Source organism: Scaptodrosophila lebanonensis, unplaced genomic scaffold, assembly GCF_003285725.1.
Source record: "Scaptodrosophila lebanonensis strain 11010-0011.00,11010-0021.00 unplaced genomic scaffold, SlebRS2 tig00000001-arrow-pilon, whole genome shotgun sequence".
NCBI classification, from domain to species: domain Eukaryota; kingdom Metazoa; phylum Arthropoda; class Insecta; order Diptera; family Drosophilidae; genus Scaptodrosophila; species Scaptodrosophila lebanonensis.
The window spans coordinates 21,303,125-21,313,802 of record NW_022060529.1 but is presented as its reverse complement, the minus strand read 5'-3'; the positions used below and the strand labels follow the sequence as shown (position 1 = coordinate 21,313,802).

Here is a 10,678-nt window from a genome sequence, read left to right as displayed (position 1 = left end):
GGAGGTGTTTATCAAACGAAATTTACCACTGAATATAAAACTGAAATGCGTTAGGCTTTTTGCACCTGAAAATCAAAGCAAAATGTAGTTATCAGTCTGAAATAATAACAAAGCCGGCTATCTGATAACAGCGTGATGGGCATGTGCAAAGTTTCATGAGCACCGTTGGCAACAGTTGAAATTTCAGCAACGACAACAGCAACAAACCTCCGATAGTCTTAAGGGTGTGACGTGCGATCAATTATATTTTTATACCCTGTACCCGTAGGGTAAAAAGGGTATATTAGGTTTGTGCAAAGTATGTAACATGCAGAAGGAAGCATCTCCGACCCCATAAAGTATATATATTCTGAATCAGCATGACGAGAGAAATCGATCTAGACATGTCCGTCCGTCCGTCCGTCCGCCCGTCCGTCCGTCTGTCCGTCCGTCTGCCCGTCTGGATGAACGCAAGGATCTCAGAAACTATAAATGCTAGAATAACCAAAGTACCCAGATTCTCCTAGGTCTGAGAAAGGGCGAGTTTATTTTATTTTTTGGAATTTCCCCCCCCCCCCCCCCCCCCCTTCCCCCGCTACAGAATTTCATCAATAGCGTCCACATTTCAAATGCTACCTGAACCAAACTTTGCACACATAATTTATATATAATTATCTACTGTTGTTTAAAATTGTATTCATTGTATTCTGTCAATTCTAAGAAAAGTTATTAGCGAAACAAATTCTCTCCAGTGGAACCTCCCCAAACAAGTTCGCTCTTCTTCTTCCTCTTTTTGCTGCTGCTATGGGCGCATATAACTCAGTGACGGAAGGTTACCTGGGTACGGGGTATTACACTGTCGGGCTTGCTCGACTGTAGCGTTCTCTCTTGTTAGTGTTGTTCAAAGCAACTGTGTTTAAGGTAATTATACATTTACTTAAGTGCTTCACCGGACTTAGGCCGCCGCATTTCGTGTGGTCTGTTTGTTATCTACTTCTACTATATATACAGGTTGTCAGCTGTCGTTCTCAACTTGTTTGGGCTTCAGTTCCTTCGGCAACAATGAGCAACTACAGCAGGTCCGCTGACATTTACCATCTAGCCAGAGCGGCCACCGATGTTGCTGAGAAACATGACCTGCTGGTGGCTAAAATTGTTGCCATCGTGGTGCTGCTGGTGGTCACATTAATTTTTTGCTTCATTCCCTATGCACTGGATCGTTGCTTCAAGTGGACAAAAAATCAGGCAACGACAAATGCGCGGGAGTTTGTGGTGGTGCTGTGTCTGCTCAACTTTGGCGGTGGTGTGCTCATAGCCACAACATTTATACACATGTTGCCAGAGGTGATTGAAGTGGTTGATGCCTTGCAGCAGTGCGATATGTTGGTAGCCACCCCATTCGGACTGCCCCAGATGCTAATGTGCACAGGATTATATCTAATGTATTTCATTGAGGAGACGATGCATTTCTTTGTGCGGCGGCGACAGGAAAAAAAGCGCCTACTGGAAATGCAGAACAACACAGCCTGTATTACCAATGAGGTTACCATAACCACCACAACGGAGGTCGTTGAGGTGGCGATAGCTCCACCGAGCTCCCCTGTAGAGGAGCCCAACTGGTTGCGCGGCCTGGGTATTATTGTCGCTCTGTCGCTGCACGAGCTCTTTGGCGGCATGGCTATTGGCCTGGAGCCCACCACGGATACTGTGTATTTTATGATGGGCGCCATTGCGGCCCACAAGCTTGTACTTGCTTTCTGCATCGGATTGGAGATCATGATGGCACGCACACGGCTCTTGCTGGCCATTATATATCTGCTGGTCTTCTCGATTGTAACTCCAATAGGCATTGGCATTGGAATTGCTGTCAGCGAGACAGCAAGTGCTAATCAGCCCAGTATTCCGTCCGGCATACTCCAAGGAATCGCTTGTGGCACACTACTTTATGTGGTCTTCTTTGAAATCGTAACCAAGGATCATGCTGGCTGGCGGGTGTATCTCTCGTCCCTCGTTGGATTTCTATTAATGTTTGGACTGCAAATATTAAGCAAGTTCAAATCAATGTATAAAGCTATTGGGAAAAAAACTCAAAATTCTTGTATATTTACAGTTGATGAGGCTTCGGGCAAAAGCTCGTATGAATGTCCCTAGGAAGACTTTTGGAAGACTGATTAATTACCTCTCAAGAGAAGCCAAAATCTGATGTGCATACCTGTTGAAATACAAAAATAAAAGTTGTCGATGGGCATCTTATCAGAAACTCATAATTATCAACAAGTTCGCCGACCTGTCGGGAAATGAAATATATACATAGATTTCAATTGTAGAAAGTTTTAATGTACACTCAGAAAAAATACACTCTTCGAATAGAGAATGGGGCCAAAACTAAAAAATTTGTATTATTATATATTAATATTAATATTATATATTAAAGTCAAAGATTTTGTTTTTCAAATCATTTACTTATGCTTTAATTTAGAGCAAATGACGAAAATGGATTTCCCTAGTTTTTAGATTTGTTAAAATGTGGTTGAATTTTGGGACTAACAAATTAAAACAGAAGAATCATTTGGCCTATCCAAGCTATTTTAATCAAACACCAAATTCTAATATTCTGTTGGAAAAAAATTACCTAAAGTTACTTATAAAACCTCCTGCTATTATAAAGAAACTACTTGCACAAGAGATTTGTTCCAAATTCTAATTTAAAAACATCTTTCTCATAGTTCAATTCCATTAAAAAACTGCCATCTCGGATGGATTAAGACTACATTTTAGGAGTAGTAATTCAGAATTCAAGTCTGTTCAACTTTTAAATTCTTACATGATTTGATGTTAATACGCCCATGGTTGGTTTCTATTTTTAACCTATTTTTCTGTTTTCAAGGATAATGCGAAAGTCGAGCAAACCTGACAGTGAAATACCCTATACCCATAACCATTACAGTTTGTGGGGGCGAAATTGTTTCGCTAATAACTTTTCTTAGAATCAACCGATTTGGATGAAATTTAAAACAAATGTACAAGTAGAGACATTTTTTTCATAATTATGTGTACCAAGTTTGGTTTCTTTTTGTAGCTGCGGAATAATGATTATTATTGGAATATTAATAGAATTCTGTAATGATATAAACTCGCCTAGGGAATAGGAGAGTCTACATACCAAGTTTGGACAATATGGGATTAAAATAAAGAATATATATACTTGATAGGAACTTCGTGTCTATTACATACTGTGCACCAATCTCGATAACATTTTACGGCGAAAGAAGCAAATGAAGAATTAAATAGGGATTCTCAAAAACAGGACGAGATACTTTCACCTGTAATTAAAAACCTCTGTTCTACATTGTTTTTGTGAGTGTACATAATATTAGCTTTTCGCTTATACTGCACTAAGTAATTCCACATGTCAATCAATAGTCAGGCACTGAGCACGCCAACATGCCGCTGATTTAGTATCTCTGATTAATGGCGAGCGGTTGGCCATCGAAAAAATATAAAGAGCGAGTTCCATGAGGGTAACATCACTTGTTACGAGTGTGTCGCGTAGTGAAGATGGAAGCACGGTTAGGTAATACAAGTATAGTGGGTGGGAGTGCCAATATCAATGGAAGGGAATCCACAGCTGCACAGGATGAGCACAGCCTGATCGTCGCGAAAATCGTGGCTATGGTCGTGCTTATTGTTGTTACCATCATTTGCGGTGGTTTGCCGTACCTGTTGGATCATCGCTTTAAGTGGACTAAACGGGATCCGGAAGACACGCGCTCCTCCACAGTTGTGCGTTGCCTGCTCTACTTTGGCGGCGGCGTGCTTGTCTGTACGGCATTCCTCCACATGCTGCCGGAAGTGATCGAAGTGGTCGAGTTGTTGCAACGTTGTGGCACTCTGGCGAAGACACCATTCGCACTGCCGGAAATGCTCATGTGCACGGGCTTCTTCCTCATGTACCTGCTTGAACAAATAATGCACACATTTGTGCATCGTCATCAAAAGAAACTGAGTCGCAAGGAGTCGTTAGCCAGTGCGGCGTTCGAGCGCGGCCATAGCGGCCGTCGTAGTGCGTTGCAGATTCCCCAGGATATCCAAAAAAGTAGCGGGCAACACCAATCTGCCACTGCCGAATTTGGAAATGGGGAACATTGCCATTCGCACCTTCCCATCGGAGCCAAGTCGGAGAGTGTGGGCTCATCAGTTCGTGGGTTGGGTATTATATTGGCGCTATCGCTCCATGAGCTCTTCGAGGGCATGGCCATTGGTTTGGAGAATACCGTCGGCACGGTGTGGTTTATGTTTGGAGCCGTTGCAGCACACAAACTCGTCTTGGCCTTTTGCGTGGGCATGGAACTACTTGTGGCTCAAACGCGCACAGCTCTGGCAATTATTTACATAATCACATTCTCTATAATGACGCCAATTGGAATAGGAATTGGCATAGCCATTAGTAATTCAGGGAGTGCGAATAGTACAGATGTTCCCTCAGGCATACTGCAGGGTATTGCCACCGGAACAATTATTTATGTGGTGTTCTTCGAAATTTTAACCGAAAACCAAAGTGGTTGGCGTTCATACTTTTCCGCCCTGGCGGGCTTTATTCTCATGTTCGGACTACAAATACTATGTAAGTACATAACTATGCTCACATTCTTAAGAAGGGGGCTCTACTTCATAAGTGATAAGAGATTACTGTCATATATTTGCAATTGCTATTACAATTGAGGTGGGCTTAGCAAATCAAATCAAATCAAGTCAACGACACGCTTCATTTATCGCTACAAAAGTGAAGACAATTTATGTTTTGTTTTACTTATTTACCTTCATTTATTTACCTTATCTCTTTTAGCGGACGAAGCAGAAGGCGAGGATAGTGACTCATGTTCCTAAGGCGAATAGTTTTATAAGTATCTAAGTTATATAAATTTTAATAATAACGTCTTCCAGTACTATTAAATTATACATGTTTCCATTTATGGAATAGTAATACTTTTAAAACTGTTAATATTTTAAATCTTTAACATAATTGAAATCTTGGGCTATTCCAAAAAACTTTTAGTTTTCTTAGGTCAAGCTTTAGCTGGAAATATGTGGATTTGTGCCTTTCTTTGCCTTTTTTCGATTCGTTTAGAAATGTGAGATATGCCAACCACTTAAGGGTTTTCAAAAACAAGCCGCCGTACAGAGGCTATTACAAGAAATCCACGCAGCATTGCTGGGTGGAACTTCTCGAGATAAGGAAAGCTATCTTGGAACTTGTGACTGCAAAGGAAATGGAACAACGCCATCTATTGCCACAAATTCTACTTTCAATAGCTGCCGTTTCTGTTCTATCAACTATCAGCCCAGAAGGAGGAGCTATGGATCAAATGCCCCCAATAAACAGGTAGAGCCAGGTGAATATTAACGTGGATGGATATTATTCTTCGATCCTGGAGATTGTCTAAAGCACCAATAACTGTAACAAAATAAGTGGCAGTATTAATTAACTGCTATTGGTGATAAGGAACTAGTAGGAATTTCTGGGGAATGGGAGAGTGGTCTCTCTAACTAATGCTGATGATTGATGGCGTCGCTACTTGGGTATGTCTCGACAAATATTCTTGAATGCATCAATTAAAAAAAAAAAAATAACTTTTTTTTAATATACGTGTATATGAAATATATAGAAAGAATAATAAAACCATCACCCTCAGCTGGACAAAATGGTAAAATTATATTCCTTTATTGAGTTTTTGCCCACCAAAACATTTTTAAAGTCAGAAGGAAATACTAATCGTAGAAAAACGTGTAGACCCCGCTCTCAGGTCAGTTTTAAGCAAATGGCTAATGTTGGTAACGCTTTGTCCTACATATTAAATAGCCAGCCTTTAAATTTTAACTCATCTAAAATTATTAGCAATTGTGTGATTGATTTTTCAGTTCTCATATTCACGTCAAAGGTACTTAGTTGTGCACACTAATGGCAATTTGTCAACTTAGCTACTTACTAGAAATTATTGAATTGACTGAGAAAAAATGTAGAACTACAGGGTGCGCCATCTTTTATGTCGGTATGTAGATATTGAATAACTTTGTCATTAGTGAACCGATTGACTTGAGTAGACCAGTGTTGAAAACTTCAGTTCAAGAAATTGTACAGAACCAAATCAAATAAAAATATCTCATACTTGAAAATCGGTTGTTTATTTTCAAGGATATTCAATGTTTGCATACCGACATAAAAGATGGCGCACCCTGTACAGAACTGTAATTTGGAGGTGTAACTAACCTTTCAAACAAGTATTCACTCACATATTAAGGTTTTATCAAATAATTGTATTTCGAATTATATGTTCCTTTGCGGAAACACTCTTCAAGTTCCCATAGTCATAGCAGTAAACAGACTATATATAAAAAAAAACGCCTTTTGCAATCCATATAGTCGCCAAAATGTTTTTCAAGCGTACACAACAGACTCCGAAAAGTATACAAGTAACAACATGTACTCGGGACTCAAGTACTGCTTTATTAGACAATTTACGATCTACCGGCATACGCTTTAATGGAAATTCAAATTTTAAGCATTTTCGATTACTAAGGAGGATCGTTGTATATACATACTTCATGACGTATTTGCCACTAAGTTTTCTGATCAACTTCGTTGTAAATATCTCAGAGTTCACACCAAATATGTTGCTTCAATCGGTTCAGGTTTCCCTTAACTGTTTTGCTTTCGTCTTTAAATTATTAACTATAATGATCTACTCAAAACATCTGGAAGAGATTAATATCTGCTTTGATGCCCTGGATACTTTTTGTGCTTCGAAATGGGAGCAGCTTGCCGTGCAACAAATTGTTACTAATTGTAAAAAAATCTACTTTGGATATGCAGCCGTATATTTTTCGTTTTCCACATACACCTTGATTGACGGTCTATACCACGGACATCCACCTTTCAATACATATTTTCCTTTCATCAACTGGCGTGTCAGCAAAACTCAACTGATTGTTCAATCGTTCCTGGAATACTTTGGCGTTGGCTATATGGTTTATATCGATGTTGCTATAGATTCCTTCGGAGTGATAATAATTGAGCCGTTACGAAAGCATATGTGTCTGCTTAAGGCTCGAGTGAAGCGCTTGGGAGAAATAAATGTGGACTTGGATTGGTGGAGCAATTCAAATGTCACCCATGCGGAATTGGTTAAATGCATCAAAGCTCATAAAATTATTTTACAGTCAGTGTTTATTAATTACACCATGTGTTTTTTCATTTGTTAACTACAAGTATTTGTATTTCTTGTCATATTAGCTTATACGATGTGCTTCAACCTGTTATATCGCGCATCATCTTTATTCAGTTCATTATGTGCGGCTCTATATTGGGGATTGCTACAATAAACATTGTGGTTTTCGCAGATTCTTCGACGCGTCTTGCCATATTGGGCTACATGTTGGCGGTTGTAATGCAATCCTTTCCACTTTGCTATTATTGTAATTGTCTCATAGACGATTGCAACGATTTGGCCGATACATTGTTCCATTCGTCATGGTACCAGCAGGATCAGCGATATAAGAAAACTGTTGTGCTATTTTTACAAAAGTTGCAACAGCCCCTGACTTTCACAGCGATGAATATATTTGAAATAAATTTGGCAACCAACATAAATGTATGGCCCGTAAGTCTTATGTTTAATATTAATACATAAAATATTTTTTTCCAGGTAGCTAAGTTCGCTTTTACCATCTATGCGCTAGCCCAGGGCATGAATTTGAACGAAAAGTTACAAAAAATATGATTGCCCAACAATATATACGAATATATGTTATATCACCAATTAAAATGCTTAAATTTTAGCACAAAATTGGACATTGGATGTAGAAGCTGAAACCTCTTTTTGCCCGGCTTAATTCTGGATTCTAGATTCCAGATTAAATATAATAAGTAGTTGCATGACAAATTTAATAAACGCTTATTAAAAATAGAAAAAAACAAGATAGAACGCTACAGTCGAGCAAGCCCGATAGTAAAATAGCCTGTACTCTCCACAAAAAAGAAAAATTAAAAAAAAAAAATTAAAAAAAAAAAAATTAAATTATTAAAAAAATGAATGAATTAATTAATTAATTAAATTAAATTAGAATACATGTTTATGTTCAGTTTTAACAGCATACATTTACATCACGTACCTATGCGTGTTTATATGCGTGTATGTATGCAGCACAAAGTTGAACCAAAGCAGCAACAACAACAACAGCTGCGGGCAGCGCTGCCGACAGAGCTGCAGGCAGCGCATGAGCAGCGATTTTACTTATGGCTATAACTTTCTTCAGAATTGACCTATCATGATGAAATTTGGCACACGGACACATTAGTACCAACTGGATGTACCTACCATTTATTTATTTCAAAATTCCGAGAATTACGGAAGTTATAAGAAAAAACATGAATTGCGGGGTAGTGGGGGGGTGCATCGAAAAAAAACTCAAACTCGTACTTTCTCGGTCTGAGGAGAATATGGAAACCAAGTTTGGTTATTCTAGCTCTTATACTTTCTGAGATCCTTGCGTTCATACGGACAGACAGACGGACAGACGGTCAGACGGACAGACGGACGGACGGACAAGGCTATATCCACTCGGCTTCTCATCCTGATCAAGAATATATATACTTTGTGGGGTCTGCCACGCCTCCTTCTGTGTGTTACATACATGCGCACAAAACTAGTATAGCCTTTCACCCTTTGGGTACAGGCTATAAAAATAACACAAAAGTACTATCAATATACATATTTAACTCGTTTCAATAATACTTAACTTTTTGTGGGTGGTGGATCCGAAAAGGATTACGAAACCTTAGCACACCTAATGAGTCGTAGAATAAAGTGGGGCTAAAAATGTATCAGAAGTCTAAATTAAGCTCAAAGACGAAATTCGGTCAAATGGTGTACTGATGTCGATTTCAAAGTTTATACCTTACGCTTTCTCCATTTGGTATTGTTACAAGTCTTAACTTGTTTATTTCCAATTCCTTAAAATTATTTTTGAATTTGTTGCACTGCAAACTTCTTATCTTAAATTTATGAATTTTATAATACAAACAAAAAGATAAAATAAATAAACATCTAATGTACAAATAGTTTGTTTCCACAAATTGGGGTAAATATTAGCTTCTTTAAATTATTTCAAATAAGGAGTATGTTGCTTAACTTCGTATGTTTTGGTTATGTTATTTTAATCTTACTGTGATTACCATTATTTCTCAAGTACTGAGAAGTTATAGATTTATTTATGTAAATGATCACTTAATAGTTATATTAAAAAGAACACATTTTAAATTAAATATTATTATTTTCACATAAATATACATAATGTTACCTTTCAGAATAAAAAGGTAAACTTAACCTGAGTCACTTGAAAAAACGTTAATTATACGAAGAATAAACATCACCTGCAATTCAAGGGCGTAACTGTCCTTTTACACATTAAATATTACCAACGCATTAGGATACACATAAGCATTAGCTGTTTTCAATCAGAACTTTTTATTAAATAAGCATCTGTCATTGTAAGGTGAATTATATGTTATTTTGCAGAAACACCCTCCAAGTTCCCATAGTCATACAAGTAATCAATGAACAAACATCATAAAAATAGAGACCTTTTAAGAAACTCATATAGTAAGCGAAATGTTATTCAAGCGCAAGCAGGTAGCTGCGGTAAAAGTGCCGACTTGTACTCGGGACTCGAATAGTTATTTAATAGACAATTTACGAACTACCGGCATAAGTTTTAATGGAAATTCCAAGTTGGGGCTTTTTCGCATTGTGAAGATTATAATATTATGTTCATACTTCATGATCTATTTGCCACTTAGTTTTCTGATAAACTACGTTTTGAATCTCTCAGAATTCACACCCGGAATGCTGCTACAATCGATTCAGCATTGGCTTAACTGTTTTTGTTGGTCCATCAAATTAATAACCGTAATCATCTATGGAAGGCATTTGGAAGAGATCAATAAATGTTTTGATGACCTAGACACTTTTTGTATTTATAAATGGGAACAGCTTAGCATCGATCAAATGGTTTCTAATTGTAAAAACATTTACAATGGCTTTATATCAGTGTATTTTTGCTTTTGCTCATTCAATTTAATTGACGGGCTCTACCACGGTCGTCCTCCGTTTAATATTTTTTTCCCTTACATCAATTGGCATGACAGCGAAATTCAATTGTTTATCCAAACATTCCTGGAATATTTTAGCATTGGATATATGATTTATAGCGGCGTGGCCATAGACTCTCTTGGAGTGATTATAATTCAGCCCTTGCGAAGGCATCTCTATCTACTCAAGGCTCGCATGAAACGACTGGGAGAGATGGAAGTGGACTTAGACTGTCAAAGAGTAGTGAAGGATGTTACCCATGCGGAGCTAGTCAAATGCATTAAGGCTCATAAAATTATGATACAGTCAGTTTCAGAAAATATGATCTTTGATTTCCATTCATTCATCATTTCTTTTTTCCTTATTAGCTTATACGATGTGCTTCGACCGCTTATATCAATCATAATTTTCATTCAGTTCATTATGTGCGGCTCTATATTGGGGATTGCTACAATAAACATTGTGGTTTTCGCAGATTCTTCGACGCGCCTCGGCATATTAGCCTACATGTTTGCGGTTCTGATGCAATCCTTTCCACTTTGCTATTATTG

The 10,678-nt window shown here is 38.0% G+C and overlaps 3 protein-coding genes across 3 annotated transcripts; all 3 read left to right on the top strand.

Annotated features, from left to right (window-relative positions):
• The first annotated feature begins 1,041 nt into the window (after positions 1-1,041).
• LOC115633034 (zinc transporter ZIP1) lies at positions 1,042-2,130 on the top strand. Its single transcript, XM_030530417.1, has 2 exons — positions 1,042-2,026; positions 2,090-2,130. The coding sequence occupies exons 1-2, from the start codon at positions 1,042-1,044 to the stop codon at positions 2,128-2,130; spliced, it is 1,026 nt and encodes a 341-aa protein (XP_030386277.1).
• Positions 2,131-3,537: 1,407 nt separating this feature from the next.
• On the top strand, positions 3,538-4,866 carry LOC115632955 (zinc transporter ZIP3). Its single transcript, XM_030530295.1, has 2 exons — positions 3,538-4,603; positions 4,826-4,866. The coding sequence occupies exons 1-2, from the start codon at positions 3,538-3,540 to the stop codon at positions 4,864-4,866; spliced, it is 1,107 nt and encodes a 368-aa protein (XP_030386155.1).
• A 2,202-nt stretch (positions 4,867-7,068) lies between these two features.
• Positions 7,069-7,757, top strand: LOC115632872 (odorant receptor 43b-like). The gene is made up of 3 exons (XM_030530180.1): positions 7,069-7,196; positions 7,271-7,637; positions 7,683-7,757. The coding sequence occupies exons 1-3, from the start codon at positions 7,069-7,071 to the stop codon at positions 7,755-7,757; spliced, it is 570 nt and encodes a 189-aa protein (XP_030386040.1).
• Positions 7,758-10,678: the final 2,921 nt, after the last annotated feature.